This window comes from Panthera uncia, chromosome D4 (assembly GCF_023721935.1).
Source record: "Panthera uncia isolate 11264 chromosome D4, Puncia_PCG_1.0, whole genome shotgun sequence".
NCBI classification, from domain to species: Eukaryota; Metazoa; Chordata; class Mammalia; order Carnivora; family Felidae; genus Panthera; species Panthera uncia.
Window position 1 is genome coordinate 6,807,570 of NC_064807.1, and position 18,118 is coordinate 6,825,687.

At 46.6% G+C, this 18,118-nt stretch overlaps 1 protein-coding gene across 6 annotated transcripts in view; it reads left to right on the forward strand.

Annotated features, from left to right (window-relative positions):
- The window catches only part of SPATA6L (spermatogenesis associated 6 like), a 47,788-nt gene extending 29,950 nt beyond the window's left edge, over positions 1–17,838 (forward strand). For 5 of the 6 annotated variants that reach the window (XM_049633088.1, XM_049633080.1, XM_049633068.1 and 2 more), the window contains 7 exons: positions 669–896; positions 3,915–4,017; positions 7,469–7,503; positions 8,253–8,449; positions 12,006–12,099; positions 13,397–13,499; positions 17,577–17,838. In XM_049633088.1, the coding sequence (XP_049489045.1) occupies positions 669–896; positions 3,915–4,017; positions 7,469–7,503; positions 8,253–8,449; positions 12,006–12,099; positions 13,397–13,486 (747 nt within the window). In that variant the 3' untranslated portion in view covers positions 13,487–13,499; positions 17,577–17,838. Of the gene's footprint in view, positions 1–668; positions 897–3,914; positions 4,018–7,468; positions 7,504–8,252; positions 8,450–12,005; positions 12,100–13,379; positions 13,500–17,576 lie in introns of all 6 variants that reach the window. The other variant, XM_049633077.1, reaches the window with a different exon arrangement.
- Positions 17,839–18,118: the final 280 nt, after the last annotated feature.

Sequence of the window (18,118 nt, forward strand, 5' to 3'; positions counted from 1 at the left end):
GGAGCGAGGGGGGTTCCCAGCAGAGAGGAAATTGCTTACTCACCGGTATAGCTGACTTCCCAGGTTTGGAACGGTTATGAGAATGTTTGTAACTATACACATTGCCGCAGTTATTTCCTTATAACGGATTCCTTGACGTGAAATTGCCGGGGTGGGGTGTGTGCCAGGTTCCATTTCTCTCTCTTTATCTCTGTCTCTGTCAATCACCTATCTTCTTTTTTAAAGAAGTTGTTCATTTATTTATTTTGAGAGTGGGGGGCGGGGCAGCGCAGAGAGAGAGAGAGAGCGTCCCAAGCAGGCTCCGTGCTGTTGGCACAGAGCCCGACCTCGGGGCTCGAACCCACAAACCGCAAGATCATGACCGGAGCCAAAATCGACAGTCAAACGCTCAGCGGACTGAGCCACCCAGGTGCCCCCCAGCTTTCTCCTAATACAAATAAATGTCGCTGTTACTGGTGGAAAGATATTACCCTAGCGAGTTATAAATACTAGTGATGTTAAGCTGAACTGAAGAAAAGCTAAGTAGAGAGAACACCCTTTCTAAGTTCATGGTTTGCAAATCTGAGGTGTTCACTCTTCTACAGAGTTCGATTAAATACGGTTATATTCTGATTGAATTTTCTTTTTTCTCCATTTTCATTTTTGAAAACGTTTCTTCTTGGTTTCAGGAAGAAAGAGAGAAGTCAAGAAGGCCTTTATCTACATCAGATGGGCCCAGATCCCCCTTAAATAACGTGAGGATGAGGCCAAAGGACAGTAAGGTCGAAAGCACGCAATCCTGGGCCCCTTCGCCCTGCTCCCCCAGGTGCTTCGTTCAGGACCAGCCCACTCCACCGAGCCTTGGAAATAATTTCAGAATCTCCGGGGAAAGCAAACCTCCATTTGTAGTTAGACACGTGAGCCTAAAATTATTTTTCAGAGTTTGGAAGGGTGAAGGTGCGAATGAGGGCAGAATACGGGAAGGACAGGCCATGAAGACGAATGGGCAATATTAAAATAAAGAGGGAATTCAAGCTGAATAGTAACTATGATTAAATGATGTTCACTTCCCGGAGTCATTGTCAGGAAAGCCATACGAAGCTGTCTCGTGCACAGGACTTGCTCACTGAATGTCAGTCATCCCTATTTTTAATTTTTGGAAATTATTAATAGAGGGTGATGTCTGCATGTGACAACCTGCCATTACCCAGAAGAATCAGCCAACTGACAGGGGTGGGAGATGCATAACGAAGGCTGACATGTGCTCTGTCCCCATCGCAAACTGAAGCTTCATCAGTTTTAAAGAAAATGGCTTGAGTTTTTAAATGAGGTTGTTTTTACTTTATTTTTATTTAAAAAAAAAATTTTTTTTAACGTTTATTTATTTTTGAGACAGAGAGAGACAGAGCATGAACAGGGGAGGAGCAGAGAGAGAGGGAGACACAGAATCTGAAACAGGCTCCAGGCTCTGAGCTGTCAGCACAGAGCCCGATGTGGGGCTCGAACTCACGGACCGTGAGATCACGACCTGAGCCGAAGTCGGATGCCTAACTGACCGAGCCACCCAGGCGCCCCATGGTTGTTTTTACTTTAAAGAGCAGGAAAAACTATGTCTGAGTTAGAAGCAATGACGTGCCATACTCAAGGCCCTTAATTAAAGCTTCCTTAGGTTTAGCCCTCAGGAAGTAACAGGGAAATTTAATCGCAGCAGCCCACATCGCCTCCTTACATTTTTTTTTGACTACTATAAAAGTAACAGAGGGGTGCCTCGGTGGCTCAGTCGGTTGAGTGCCCGACTTCGGCTCAGGTCATGATCTCATGATTCATGGGTTCGAGCCCCACATCGGGCTCTGTGCTGACAGCTCGGAGCTTGTAGCCTGCTCTGGATTCTTTCTCTCGAAAATAAACATTAAAAAAAAATTTTTTTTTAAGTAATGGAAAATATAGAGAAATTGAAAAAAGATTACCTATAGGCTCACCAATGTAATGTAAATAAACATTTTCTTTAATGGATTCTTTCACTTTTTAAATATTCATAAGGCTTTATTTTTTCCACAAACTTATAATTATACTGTATATATAGATTGGTTTCTCAATATATATGGTTACTATTACATTAAAAGCATTTCCTATATTAGTTCATATTCTTTATTCCACATTCTAGTTAATGATTTATTCTCCAGGAGTCCTTATAACTCCCAGTAGTCAACTGTGGATATTACTGTCAAATTGATAACTTGGCTTAAAGAAGTCACTGGTGGTGATGTTTGTGCATGAGATATAAGAAAGGGCACCTGGGTGGCTCAGTTGGTTGAGCTTCTGAATCTTGATTTTGGCTCATGTCATGATCCCAGGGATGTGGGATTAAGCCTTATGTCAAGCCTGCTTGGGATTCTCTCTGTCTCTCTCTCCCCCTCTGCCCCACTCCCCTGCTCGAGTGTGCTCTCTCTCTCTCAAAAAAAAAAAAAAAAAAAAAAAAGATACGAAGCATTTCCAACCCCCAAGTCAGGGTGCTATTGATTGAGGTGACTGTGTGCAGCGTGGGTTTATAGGTTTAACAGAGATGTTATTTGGCTAGAGACCGTAGAGCCGCTGGGGTTACCTCATGGTAACCTGGGCAAAATGGTAAAAACCTAGCGACCAATCTTTAAATATTGTTGAACTGAGTTTATTGGACACTCTGCTTCATTGCATTTCATTTTTGTGAAATACAACTGTAGTCAAGGCCCTTTGGGCTACATAATCTTAAAATCTTGATAGATTTCGTAGGGAATAAAACCTGCTTGGTGTTTATTTTATTTAACAAATTCTTGTACAGCCTCTGCTATGTACCAAGCTCTTTTCTAAATGCTTTATACGTAGTTACTCTTACGGAGCCAGATTTCCTGATGGCACGTGACGTTTCTTCAAGCAGAAGCATTAAAATTTAGAGGACTTAATGTCGTGAAGACAGTAAATTCTAATCAATAAAATTCTGAAAGTAGAATGAAGAGTAACATTATAACCTGCCTTCTTGAAATTAAAAAAAAAATGGCAGAAATGAACAAGATAAAAATAATTTAGCGACTCTATGCCATAAGTATTCTGAAGTAGTTAGTTCCCTATTTCAAGTGTTTGGACCTGTTTACAGATTATGTTGCCCAGTCAGGATAATAAGGTCACCTTAATTAAAATAACGCAGCTGCCACTATTCTTTTTTTTTCTTTTTTTTTTTTTTTTTTTTTTTTTAAGGATACAGGCACTCAGATTGGAAGGGAATGGGGAAGGCTGAAATGTCATCTTGTGATAATCCCCTGATTTCAGGGAGGACCCTACCTAGGCCAGCACTGCGTCCTGTTTAGGAACATGAAACTGTCCTGTTTTGAAAGATTTAGAAATAAACTTCACTTACTCGTTTCTGGGCTTGATCCTGAACCTGTGGTTAGAATATAATTTGTGTCCAACTTTATGCTAAGAGTTAGCTCATACCTTCCTGTTTAAGCCTCAGCGAAGGTAAGGACACACAGCTTCCTTTGTTGGGATAACATTTAACATACATGGAGATATGATTCAATTTGTTCCCAACCTTTTCTTCTTTTTTTTAAATTATTTAAAACAATTTTTTAATGTATGTTTATTTTTGAGAGAGAGGGAGAGACAGAGCGCGAGCAGGGGAGGGGCAGAGAGAGAGGGAGACACAGAATCTGAAGCAGGCTCTAGGCTCCGAGCTGTCAGCACAGACCCCGACGCAGGGCTCGAACTCACGGACCACGAGATCATGACCTGAGCCAAAGTTGGACGCTTAACCGACTGAGCCACCCAGGCACCCCCCTGCCCAGCCTTCCCTTTTTACTTGCGTGGCCCGCAGTTGAATGGGAGAAAGGCACTACAGGTAATGAGGAGAGGGTAACATGAGCTATGGTGGGTTCAAATCTTATTTCTTTCCTTTCTTTCAGGTGGACAGTGCGAAGCCTTTTGGTGACAGTATTTCAGAGCTTCAGCCCCGGAAGTCTAGGACAAAACCTAAGTTTTCAAACTTACCTTTTCCAGGGAGAAGAGGTATTGGAGTTTCTTGTTATTCCTACAGATTCCCCAGTGGAATTACTGGGCTCCTCCTACAGATTCCCCATCCTCCTTCTGAATCTTCCTTCATTCTTTTTTTTTTTTTTTTTTTTCTTTCAACGTTTTTTTTTTATTTATTTTTGGGACAGAGAGAGACAGAGCATGAACGGGGGAGGGGCAGAGAGAGAGGGAGACACAGAATCGGAAACAGGCTCCAGGCTCTGAGCCATCAGCCCAGAGCCCGACGCGGGGCTCGAACTCACGGACCGCGAGATCGTGACCTGGCTGAAGTCGGACGCTTAACCGACTGCGCCACCCAGGCGCCCCATTCTTTTTTTTTTTTAATGTTTATTTATTTTGAGAGAGACAGCACGAGTTGGGGGGGATGGATGGGCAGAGAGAGAGAGAGAGAGAGAATCCCAAGCAGGTTCAGCACTGTCAGCACAGAACCCGATGCGGGGCTCGGACCCACGAACCAGGAAATCGTGACCTGAGCCGAAACCAAGAGTCAGATGCTCAACTGACCGAGCCACCCAGGTGCTCCCTAAATCTTCTTTCATTCTGAAGCATCCCACGTTTTTGGGGGGAAACTCTTTGGCCTAATTGTCAAGTGCCATCCAGCTGTGGAGCTTGCAGGGAAGGCGTTCCCACGGAGCGGAGGCCAGGGAGAGCTGTCCCCTTCCTGGTCCCCCTCGCTGTTGAAGGAGAATGCTCTGAGTAGCACCATCACGAGGTGGCTGGGCCAGAAGAGGGGCCAGCTTGTCCTGGTATGACACCCTCAAAGGCACCCCACATAGCTAACAGAGGAGGCTCACCATTTCTCGAGATGGGAAAGAGCCGGGGTGTGGGAGGGGATTGGTGGAGATCAAAGCTTTGCTTTACAAGAGGCCAGGTTAGCCAAGAGGAGCGCCAGCTCAACCTGAAGCAGTTAGGTTAAGGCAGGGAGTTTCACGTGCAACTGTCAGGACCCTTCTGCATTCTTTTAAAAAATTTTTTTTATGTGTACTTATTTTTGAGAGAGAGAGAGATTGAGACAGAACATGAGCGGGGTAGAGGTGGAGAGAGAGGGAGACCCAGAATCCGAAGCAGGCTCCAGGCTCTGAGCTGTCAACACAGAGCCCGACGGGAAGCTTGAACCCAGGAGACATGAGATCATGAGCTGAAGTTGGACGCTTAACGGACTGAGCCGCCCAGGTGCCCCAGGACCCTTTTGCATTAAGGGGTTTTGAATTAAGTATTCTTAAATACTATTGAGGTCCCCAAAGAGCTTTTGTTTAAGTGGATGATACCTCTTAATAGTTAGCACATTAGAAATTGAAACTGAGAAATTTGTAATATACGGGAATTTTACAAGCACACGTTCCATTAGCCACGTAGAGTGGTGATGTCATGACACATCATGTAGCTTCTGGAAAATTCCCTCGTGCGAAAATGAGAGAAAGTTAACTCATGTCTTGGTATTATTAGAACGGTTTTGACTTTGCAGATCTCCTGGAAGTTGTTGGTGAGCCCTGGGGAGGTCCCTGAACCTTATGTTGAGAGTCATGAGTTAATGCATCCCTTGGTGGCATGTACCTTATGATGTGGCAGCTCCCAAGGTCACGGCAGTGAAGTGCATCCATTCCTGAACCTGATAAAAATTCTTAGGCTTGCAGTGCTGGCCTATTTTCTTGGCTCCTGGTGGAACTGGACCGAGGCCAATCCTGACAGCACATTCCCTATTTTAGGCTTAAAGGCTTATGCTTTTAAGGGGCTACACAGATTCTTTTAGTAACTCAAACCAGTGTTCCTGGAACACGGTGGCTGTTAGCAGCCGACCAAGGACAGAGTATGGGGTTTGAAGCAGAAAGTGCTTTATCACCTCTGACATTTAATTTAAGTCCTTTGGATTGAAAATCACCCACGTAGCCTATAAAAGCAGCACTGCCTTCCCTATTACCGTGAGATCAGGCAGCGGCAAGTGTCCTTTCCTGGAGAGGACACGTTGGGCTTAATGCTGGCTCAGTTACGACAGGACTCTCATGCCTCACACTGGTCTCGGCCTCTCTGTCTTTTCTTAATCCTGGCAGGTGGAGAACTGAGGTTCCAGAGAAGTTACAGATTGTAGGGCACACCTACCTTTAGAGAAGACGTTCAGACCTCTGGGCTCTCAGATCCTTGGATTCCCTGTGGGTCCCAAGCCAGACCTTTGCTTAGGTCACCCGTCAGCTCATTCATCCCGGCCTAAGGCAGAATAAAGCAGCGGCTTCTCAAACTTGAATGTGCATTTGAATCACCTGGGGCTCTTGTTAAACTGTAGATTCTGATTCAGTAGGGCTGGGGTGGGGCCTGGGAGCCTTCTTTTCTTACAAGCTTCCCAGTAATAACAACGTGGCTGGTCCGGGGACTGCACTTTGAGAAGCAAGAGAACAGGGCAGGCCCCTTGTGAAAGGCAGTGATCCCAGCCAGTAGCAAGGGGTTTCTATCAACAGGGCAGATTTGTGGCTATAGCCATAAAGGGCCTTAGCATTGCCAGCTCCCGGCTCAGCTAGGAGTTGGGGAGAAGGGAACTTCTGGGACAAGGTAGTCACACACACCTGCATGCCGGGAAGTGGTGGCGATTACCAGTCTTTAAAAAGCCCGTTTCGTATCTTCCTTCTTACTGTCAGTGACAGAGGGACATCAGCAGTCCATAAAAAGCCCTTGTCACTGCCTAAGCCCCACGCGCAGAGGGGGAAGTCACGGTGTCTTTGGGCTAGCCCTGCAAATACTCATTCCAAAAGCATTTTTTTTTCTGACTTTGGAAGAATCCAGTTTAGTCTTGAATTTGCCTGTGGGTGTTTATTACTTCACTTCCCAGTCATCCTTTACGAGGCTCTGGCATGCGGTCTACTTACTTACTCATGATTGTTTAGGGTAATCCTGATGATTTACACTTCGCTGCATTATGTTTTCCCAAGCTCTTGTCTATTCATTGTCTCCATTTAACAGTCGTGTCCACCTTGGACAAGCATGCTGGAGACTTGTGCATAAATAGGATCTCCACGTAAACCAAACATGAAGGGAATGGCAGACGCAGAGTATATGAATTTTATATGAGAGTCACACGGTTTTCTTTCAGGCTCTGGGCAATTGGGCGAATATGAGTTTTGTTTTCCAGGCTGCGTGAGGGTTACTGAATTTACTGCTTCACTGTAGACCCTCCTTTGCCCTTTCCACGTCCCTGTGTACTGTCATTAATAATACAACTTCACCAGACCTCAAAAGGATGGAAAAACTCAGAGATAGGATTACTGTGACTCAAGGGACGCATAAAAGTTGACAGTGTAATTTACAAGGGAGCGCTTAGATTCTTTAATAATTCATTCACGTGTCATAGTTTTGTGCTGCTGCGGAGGAGACCTAACAGCAGTTTTAGGGGTTACCGGTAAAAATGAATCACTGAAACACCTGTTCCTCTCTCTTCTAGCTTCTTCTTTTGACAGCTTTGCTGCTAACATAAAGGTAATTGTAGAAGTAGCATTTGTAAATGATTTATTTCCAGCTTCTAATGTCGGTTATTGTGCGTTCCCGAATGAGGGGTGGAAAGGATATTTCTAGCAAGTGCTGCTTGTGGAATCGCTGTAGATGCTCTAGAGTTTAAGAGATGCCCAGGCGCCACTGTCCTCTTGCATTGGTCGCTCTGCTCCCCTCCTACAAGCTCTTTCCATTTGTGGAATGAATCACCAGGGTCGAACGCCCCGATACCTACTTTACCAGTTGGTATTTTTATTGCTTTTTTTCCCCAAATACTTTCTATGACACAAAGAGGTGGTAAGCCACTTACTCTTGAAGTTTGGTTTGTCAAGGTGAAGGCTCACACTTGTACGTTACAACATGAAGATAGATGTAGGCAGAGGGATGGGATACACTGAGCTTTTGATGCCACGGCCTTTAAATATTTTATTTAAGAAATTGTATCTTTACCAAACCCGATAATCCCTTATCCTCTCAAATCAAAGTTCGGAGCATGAGTTTATTTTGGCTTGTTCATATGTGCCAAACGTGCAGAATTTTGGTTTTCCTTCCCTTGACATTGACTCCTCAGCATGTTGTTTCTAGTACCGCCTACTCCTGCCGTTCTTTTACTGCAGGAGCTCCTTGGGGCAGGTACTCAATTAGCTTGCCCCCTTCCTCATCCCACCCACCCCCGGCTCTAATTAAGCAGACCAAAGCAAAATGACAGCTAAAGAATAATGCGCATTGTCACTCAGGTTATCAAAGAGCCAGATGAACGGATTGTTTTAAGGAAAGAATCACCATCACCTTTAGATTCAAGTAAGTTTGGAAAACCGTCGCCCAGTTATGGTAACCAAGGGGACGCCGATTTCCACCGGGAAGCCTCATTTGCCACCGACCAGCCTTCCAGATCTTCTAGCCCTCTTCTGGATCAGCCCCTTCTCCGAGAAAGGTCAGCGGCCAGCACCCGTCTCTTCGTTTGAAGAGCGTGTTGTGGTCTAGTGGGAGTAAAGCCTGGTCGCTTCACCAGTTGGCTTCCTGACGAGTGTTCAGCTGGTGATAGGAAAAGTCACCATTTCTTTTCAAATCTTCCCAGAAGGAGGGATTGAGCCTTTTCTCTTGCCTGTGGAAAGCATATCTCATGTTTGTTGAAAATGGGACAGCTAACTTGGCGTAGATACTATTTATCTATCCGTTTTTTCATCTTTCGTAAGTTTAAACCCTCAAGAGTTTGATTTCTTTCTTCTTTTTTTAAAATAATTTTTAAAAAATGTTTATTTGTTTTTGAGAGAGAGTGAGAGACAAAGTGCAAGCTGGGGAGGCGCAGAGAGAGAGGGAGATGTAAAATCCGAAGCAGGCTCCAGGCTCCGAGCTGTCAGCACAGAGCCCACGGGATCTGTGGGGCTTGAACCCACGAACCGTGAGATTATGATCTGAGCCGAAGTTGGACGCCCAACTGAGCCACCCAGGCGCCCCAGGAGTTTGATTTCACCAGTAGAAAAGCACCCACTATAGAAAGTTGGGAAATTCCAGAAAAACAGGGGTGAAAAAAAATCATCCATAGTTCTGCCACCCAAAGACAAGAATTACTAACATGTAGGTGTATTCTCTCTTTTTCTAGACATGTTTTCTTGGTTTATTTATATGATTGCCACAAATAACCCCCCCCACACACACACACACAATTGCACCTATCTGGTAAGCAGGACAAAATTGAGAGAAGAACCCGTATTTTCCAAATTGTACTCTCTGGTAAGATGACCAGCCATCCACTTGGCCTGGGACTCTTCTGACTTTGGCTCTTAAAGTCCTGCATTCTGGGAAACGCCTTACTCCCAGCAAACCATGACATGTGGTCACCTTAATGCTGGGAAGTGGTGAAGATTATATATATATATATATATATATATATATATATATGTATATATATATTTTTTTTTTTTAAGATTTTTAATGTTTATTTATTTTTGAGAGACAGAGATGTGGCACGAGTGGGAGAGGGGCAGAGAGAGAGGGAGACACAGAATCCGAAGCAGGCTCCAGGCTCCGAGCTGTCAGCACAGAGCCCGACGCGGGGCTGGAACCCACGAGCCGTGAGATCATGACCTGAGCCAAAGTAGGACGCTCAGCCAATCGAGCCACCCAGGCGCCCCCTGAAGATAATATTTTTAAGACAGCTTTAAAAAAGGAATAATTGACATTATATTAGTCTCAGGTAGACAACAAACATGATTGGATATCTGTACAGACTACAAAATACTCACCACAGTAAATCCAGTATGCACCTGTCGCCATAGTTACAGATTTTTTTTTCTTGTGATGGGAATTCTGGACGTTTATTCTTGCAGCAACTTTTAAATATGCAATATGGTAGTAACTCTAGTTGCCATGCTGTCCATTACATCCCTAGGACTTATTTTATTATTGTTTTTAATGTTTATTTTTTATTTTTGAGAGAGAGAGAGAAAAGGAGAGGGACACAGAGGGAGAGAAAGAGAATCCCAAGCAGGCTCCGTGCGGTCAGCACAGAGCCCGATGCAGGGATGACATCATGACCTGAGCTGAAGTTGGACACAACCGACTGAGCCACCCAGGTGCCTCTGGAAACGCTAACACTGAAGACGTTTCTCCTGATCTCTGAGAACTTGCAACTTAGCAGAGGATGTAAAAACAAACATGTGTACCGAGAGCTTTCTACAAGGCAGGACTTTGAGAATAGTGTAGACCAAACGTTATCAGAGTATGAAGCAGGAAGAAGGAATGCTTCATGGAGCAGGTGGTGTTTCCCAGGTGGGCCTTGAGGGGAGGGGATTGGATTCTGATGGAGTTAATGGAGGGGAGGGATTGGAGGTGAGAAGCCACAGGGCTCTGGCACCTTCTAGAAGTTAGAGCAGCTTGAGGGAATAGTGGGTGCCAAGGCTGAGGGTCTGAGGGCCTGTGGAAGCCAAGCTAAGGAGTTTAGGCTCTGTTGGAAGGCAGTGGGAGCTTTTTCAAGTTCATTCTCAGGAGTTAGGACATTTGACTGTAGGATGATGGCTCCGGCTGCAGATCAGATTTTTATCCTCTACCTCTGACAAATCAGCAAGTTCTGTGTGCCCCAAATCACTCTAAATGGAGAACTTTGGAACTAATTAGACTATGAGTTTGTAGATAAGGCTATGATCAACTGTGACAAAGGACAACACAGTCATGGAAAGGCCATCTGGCTTGCCCAGGACTGTCCAGTGTGTATCATACATTAATTAAAGAGAAGGATTTCAACATATTGCTAAATTTCTTAGGAATTTTTAGAAAACAATGTGTGTTTTTTTAATCCTTGCATAGATTTTTAAAAATATCTATTATTTTTGAGAGAGAGAGAGTGAGCACAAACAGGGGAGGGGCAGAGAGAGAGGGAGACCCAGAATCGGAAGCAGGCTCCAGGCTCCGAGCTGTCAGCGCAGAGCCCGACGTGGGCCTTGAACCCACGAACCGTGAGATCATGACTTGAGCCAAAGTTGGATGCTTAGCCGGCCGAGCCACTCAGGCGTCCCCCTCCCCCATCCCAGTGTCAGACATTAACCAAATAATGACAAAATGTCACTGGGTGAAGTGCTATGAATGGTGGTGAATGGACTCCAAGTGCATGTAGGAGGGGAGCCAGCTCCCTCTACGGGAGGGGGCTCAGGGGGGACTTTGCTGAGAACTCAGTCATTGGACTGAGCTCTGAAGGGGAGTCGGGGTTAGCACGGAGTGGGGATCGGGGTGGGAGTGGCAGCATTCCAGGCCCTAGCGAGCAGTGCTGGCGGGTGTGGAAGGGAGAAAGTGCCTCCTATGTGAGGAACCGAAAGGCACCCTAAGGTGTGTGGTGAAGTTTGGGTCTGCTCAGCCTAAAGTAGGTGAGATAAACAGTAAATTCCTGGGCCCAGTCGGTCAGGCTAAGCGTCTGACTCTTGATTTTGGCTCAGGTCATGATCTTGTGGTTCTTGAGATCGAGCCCCGTGTTGGGCTCTGCACTGACAGTGGAGCCTACTTGGGATTCTCTCTCTCTCTCTCTCTCTCTCTCTCTCTCTCTCTCTCTCTCTCCCTGTCTCTGTCCCTCCCCCACTCACATGCATGCATGTATGCATGCCGTCTCTCTCAAAATAAATAAATAAACATTAAAAAAAATCCTTGTGGTGGAAAACAATTGGGATTACGTTTCGTGTTAAACATCGGCGGATTAAATTTTTCAACGTGAACGCAGGCTTTATTCTTTGGAGAGCTATCTGAAGCGCGCAGCAAAGAAGAGAATCCCTCGCAGGCACCCACCCCCACACAGGCCATTCTCCACCCTGTGGTTTTTATTCGTCAGTGTGTGTCGTATGCATCGGGGTTAATAAGGACACTGAAACCACACTATGTGTACAGGTTGCCTGTTACTGCTTTTTCTTGCCATCAAGCTGTAAATATCAGCCCAGAGCGTTCTGTACTCTAGTATCCTTTTCAGCAGCTGCCTAACACTCTGGCCTGTTTCATTTTCTGAGCAGATTCCACCTTTATTCTCAGTCCACTTGGAGGAAGATCCACGAGAGGGTGTGCGGTCTTCTGACATCCCACAGAGCTCAGCAACACCTAAACAAGGTAGGGCTTCTGGGAACACCTAATCGCTGACAAAGTTCCACGGGAACTGGGACTTACAGTCTCCGAGGGGGGTGTGTGCGTGGGGGAGATGGACATTAATCAGGCCACCGTAGAAATAAATGTACAATTGTGACACTTACCAAGGAGGGTGCATGGGGTCCTGAGAGCGTACGAAAGGTGGGTATTGACGTGGTTGGGAATCAGGGTGGGCTTCCCTGAGGAAGAGACACAGGAGCTTCCATCTGACCCATGAGTAGCAGTTACTTTGCAGCTCAGCACGCACGGGGCAGAGGTCCTACATCGTGAGGGAGCACGGTCCTTTCAGGGACTGAGGGAGGACCTCTCACCGGTCCGGAGCACAGTTTCTAACCCGTAGTTAGATATACCCAGTACTCTGTCTACTGCGGAGTGCAGCACGAGCTAAGGGACCTGTCACCATTTCCAAGGAATTCCAATGAGAGGTTAACAGTGCCCCCCATGGATGGATTTAACGACACCATGTAGTAGTTGAAGCAGTCATCTTGAGTTATATAAACACTGGCATATTCTAGATTTATAGGATGACACTCATAAATGAACATTGGGGCACCTGGGTGGCTCACTCGGTTAAGCATCTGACCGGCTCAGGTCATGATCTCGCGGTTCGTGGGTTCGAGCCCCGCGTCGGGCTCTGTGCTGACAGCTCGGAGCCTGGAGCCTGCTTCAGATTCTGTGTCTCCCTCTCTAGCTGCCCCTCCCCCATTCTCTCCCTCTCTCTCTCTCTCTCTCTCTCTCTCTCTCTCAAAAATAAATGAAAGCATTAAAAAATACAAACAAACAAATAAACATTGATTTTCATGGAGAGGGTTGTGAATTACTTTGCTGCTTCTCTGAAAAGTCATTGGCTTTGCTTTGTTAACTTCTAGTCTTTTTAAGGAAGGGAATCCTTTCAGAATGTAAAAAGAAGGAAAGGAAAGGAGGAAAGGAGAGAAAGAAAAAGAAGGAAAAAAGAAGAAAGTATCTGCATGTATTTACATATATAGTAAACCCCACGTATGGGGCATGCATGGGTCATAGACCTCTTTTTGTTTGTTTGTTTTAAGTAGGCTTCATGCCCAGTGCGGGGGTTTGAACTCATGACCCTGAGATCAAGACCTGAGCTGAGATCGGGAGTCATTTGCTTAACTGTCTGAGTCACCTAGGCACCCTCCCCCCCCCCCCACCCCCCGGCCTCTTACATGCAGAAGCACACATCTGGGTATCGTTGATCTATATGATACTATGAGTAATGCAATTGCCAGGTTTGTTTTTGTTACAGGAATATACTATCTCTGAAACAAAGTATATCCTTGAAAGACCAAGTTACCCGCTGAAGAAATACCCAGTGCAGGAACAGAGATACTTTTAAGCAGCTGTCTTAGGTAAGTGAGCAGCTTAAGTGCTGTTTCCTATTTTGATTTGCTTAATTTCCTGTCAACATGAAATAACTAGAAAATGTGGTGGACAGGAGACGGGGTGGAGACCTAAGAGCCACATTCTTCTTCCACGCGGTAGAACCACAGCACGCTTGTCTGTAGTCGGCTAGCCCGGTCTCTGTCTCTGTCTCTGTCTCTGTCTCTGTCTCTCTTTCTCTCCCCTCCTTCCTACCCTCTTATTTAATGGTACCTCTTTGAGCTCTAGGCTCTCTTTCCTGCTGTGGGGTATTTACACGTGCTGCCCTCCATCTAGAATACTGCTTCCAGACCCTGCTTGGGTCACTTCTATTTATCCTTTGGTCTCCTGACCAAAGCTCTCTGCACTTTTCTTGGGAAAAGTATCCTTGTATCAGATCACCTTCCACTGTGGTTGGTGCTCGGTAGGTATCCCTTAATGAGTGAGTGTTGAACTAGGGGATGAGGCCAACTCTAGGATTCAGGTGTATGGTAAGTAGTTGGCCATATGATGCAGTGAATTCTGTTCTTTTCCTCTCCTGCCTGGGCCTAGAATTAGAATAGCTCTTCCTTACAAAGTGCTTCCTGAGTGCCAGAAACTGGTCCGAACACTTTGGTTGCATTAGATGAGTGAATGTTGGGGCGCCTGGGTGGCTCAGTCGGTTAAGCGTCCGACTTCAGCTCAGGTCACGATCTCGCGGTCCATGAGTTCGAGCCCCGCGTCAGGCTCTGGGCTGATGGCTCAGAGCCTGGAGCCTGCTTCCGATTCTGTGTCTCGCTGTCTCTCTGCCCCTCCCCTGTTCATGCTCTGTCTCTCTCTGTCTCAAAAATAAAGGTTAAAAAAAAATTAAAAAAAAAAGATGAGTGAATGTCTAATTCTCATAACAATCCTATGAAGTAGGTTCTGTCATTAGTCCCATTTCATAGAGAAACTGAGGCGCAGGGAGGTTAGGTGCCGTGCTCAAGGTCACATGGCCAGTGGATGGCGTGGCCAGGAATACGAACATTCTGTGGCCTCCCAAAACCTAGATTGTGTGATAGGGGAGCCCTGGGGAGAAAGAGCAGAGCCCTTGGGAATCTGAGCAAAGTCCGTGGACAGTGCCCTTGAACATCTCCTTCGGGGATCCTGTGTTGTTGTATTATGTAGTCCCTAGCATCCTAGCAACATCAAAATGATTATGAGTCTTTTTAAACCATAAAGGAGTATGAGATGATATGCTAGGTTTTCACAGTAGTTGGGCTCCAGAAAATCTGGCTCGAGGGTCACTCATGCTTCAGGGCACAAGTTGCTTGCCCACGCCCGCCCCCCCACCTCCAGGGCTGGCCAGGACTCGCTGCCTTTAGCACCGAGGTGTGGGGAGGACAGCTCAGTAATAGCCCATTCTTCAAGCTTCTACCCCCGAACGTTCTGCTTGGTAGATTAAAGGATAGATTCTGGGCCACTGAATCTCCAGTTGCCAAAATAGTCATCTCGGCGTTTATTAGGCAGTTATACGGAACAGGGCCCACATAATTACCACCATGGGAACCGGGCCCACATAATTACTGAATGCCAAGTTGTGTTGGCATCCAGTTCCAAAACCAGCTGATATGTGGATGCCGATGGGAGGGGAGAGAGTGAAGGGAAGAAAAAAAATGAGTAACTTCTTAGAAAGTGGGTTTCCTTTGGGGCATCTGGCTGGCCCAGTCCGGTAGAGCATGTGACTCTTAATCTCGGGGTCATGAGTTTGAGCCTCACGTTGGGGGATGAGTGTACTTAAAAAAAAAAGAAAGATGGGCGTCTGGGTGCGTCAGTCAGTTGAGCGTCCGACTTTGGCTCAGGTCATGATCTCGTTGTCCGTGAGTTCGAGCCCTGCGTCGGGCTCTGTGCTGACAGCTCGGAGCCCGGAGCCTGTTTCAGATTCTGTGTCTCCCTCTCTCTGCCCCTCCCCCACTCGTGCTCTGTCTCTGTCTCTGTCAAAAATAAATAAACATTAAAAAAAATTAAAAAAAGAAAGAAAGAAAATAGGTTTCCTTCCAAACACAAGTTCCCACCCACTAGGCCTTCTCTGGAAGTGCTCCATGCCACTCCCCGATCACCCCCCACTGTTTGGGTCATGCATTCCTGGGGAGGCAGGAGTCCTGGAGGGCTGTGTCCGTGAAAGTGTTCATGCGTGCAAAGAAACACGGGTGACCTTGGCTCATCTTAAGCAAACAGGGCACTTATTACAAGGATGCTGAGTATCTCAGTGAATCTAGGGAGGATCCAAACAAGCAAGATCAGGCCACTAAAATGGGACGGCTAGAGTCCCCCCTCTGGGTCAGGAAGACAGTCCCAGAGAGGAGCATCCACAGAAGACCCCGTGGGCTTCCACTACCTGTCCCCAACCTTGATTTTCTCAAGGACCGTCTCCCGCTTGGAGACTCCAATTCTTGTCGCTTGCCTTTGCCACTTCGGCTCTCTTGCTGTTGACCAGCTGTCCCCCTCCTGGGTGCCTAGTGATCTCAAGACTGGGGGAAGTGAAACAGTCGACTCTTACCACAAAAGGACCAGCAATTCTTGACCCAGAAACAGTGAATCCAGTTGTCTGACAAGGGAACGGGCGGAAGAATCGGGTAGTGGGGGTGGGAATACATCTCTTTCTCCTTATTCTGGATGATTTGGGACTTGGCACTTTTGATATAAAACAGGTTATCCCTTGTATACTTCAAAATGGTTAAAATTTTATAAACCATGAACATAAAATTTTGTGTTATGTGAATTTTGCCACCAAAAAAAAAAAAAAATCCCGTATACCACTCCCCACCCCCTAGTTCTCTTGGAATGCGTGGTTGTTTCTGTGTTTCGGTCCTTACCAAGTGTGTGAGCTGACTGTGTGTGTCTGGCAGGTGCTCACTGAGACTCTGCTTTCAAGGGTGAGCTTCCAGGGCTGTCCTCTGCGACGCCTAGTCTCTCAGGCAGACTGAGGCCCGCTGCCCTCTGCTCCCAAACGAACCTCCACTTAGCACCTCATTCCCGCAGCCATGTATTATAGTTGGTTTTCCTTGTGAAAACCCTCCGAGGAAGGGGACAGAGACTGACCAAACGGCACCAGCTCCGGCCCGCTGAGTTCCAGCACCATGGCTGGTCTGGAGCAGGGGCCAGTCCGCTAGGAGTGCTTCCAGCCAGAGGGTGGGCAGGGAACCCAGGCCTCGTGTCCTCAGACACAGACGAGAACCGTAGCACAAAAACCTCTCTGAAATTAAAGAATAGCGGGGCGTCTGGGTGGCTCAGTAGGTTAAGCATCTGACTCTTGATTTCGGCTCAGGTCACGATCTCACAGTTCATGAGCTCGAGCCTCATGTCTGGCTCTGTGCTGACAGCCTGCTTGGGGTTCTCTCTCTCCCTCTGTCTCTGCCTCCCCCCTATGTGCCCTCTCTCCTCTCTCAAAAATAGACATTAAGAAATATTAAAGTGGGGCGCCTGGGTGGCTCAGTCGGTTAAGCGGCCGACTTCAGCTCAGGTCACGATCTCGCGGTCCGTGGGTTCGTGCCCCGCGTCGGGCTCTGGGCTGACGGCTCAGAGCCTGGAGCCTGCTTCAGATTCTGTGTCTCCCTCTCTCTCTGCCCCTCCCCCGTTCATGCTCTGTCTCTCTCTGTCTCAAAAATAAATAAACGTTAAAAAAAAATTAAAAAAAAAAGAAAAAGAGTAGCAAAATGGAAACAAAATCAAGAAAGAAACCAAAAAAGGACAAAAGTTAATTAAAATGCTGATATTTGGTCTGTCTCAGCTCATTAGGCCTTCAGGTCCTAAGACAGTGGTTGGTACAGCTCCCAGCCTCACTCTGTCTACACTGGGCGGGCAGGAGTCTGTTTACTCCCCGTCACAGGGGCTTATCCTCAAACTGATGTGACGCAGAGAAGTCAGGTAACCTGCCCAAGGTCACACAGCTGCTCGGTCAGGTTTCCCTAACGTCGCCTCCCCCTGCACTGGGAATGTAGAAGGGGCTCAGACACCAAGGGATCTTCGGGAAGAGCTACTTGCCTAGATTAGGATTGAGCGAAATCACTGTCTCCTCCTTGGCGCTGATCCTTTGCCCTTTTCCTCAGGACTACGTGCCGTGCACGATGCTGCCGGTTTCACAGGGGAAACTGGAGGAGCATCGCGAAGAACTCACTCATCGAGTCAACTGACACATCCTTCGAGAAATGAACAAGTTTTTGTTATGTGTGTGGAATCACCAGTGTCTCACCCCCTTTACATCAAACCCTGTACTCACTCAGTTTTCTGTACCTAGGTCAGAGTCGTTGATTAAAGTGTTTCCAGTGTGGGGCTCGTATTTCCTTGTCAAGCTGGAAACTTTTTGATACACTTTGTGTGTGCGTGTGTTTTGAGCTTGAACGAGAAAGTAGCGGAGGGTGGGTGGCCGGTGCTTTTATTGGGAGGGCACCTGTAGAAATCAAACAGCTCAGGACGCCTTTGGAGGTGCTCCTCATTTGTGGCAGCCGGTGTGTTCTTGAACAGTTTTTTGTTTTTTTTTCAATTTTTTTAATGTTTATTTATTTTTGAGACAGAGACAGAGCATGAACGAGGGAGGGTCAGAGAGAGAGGGAGACACAGAATCTGAAGCAGGCTCCAGGCTCCGAGCTGT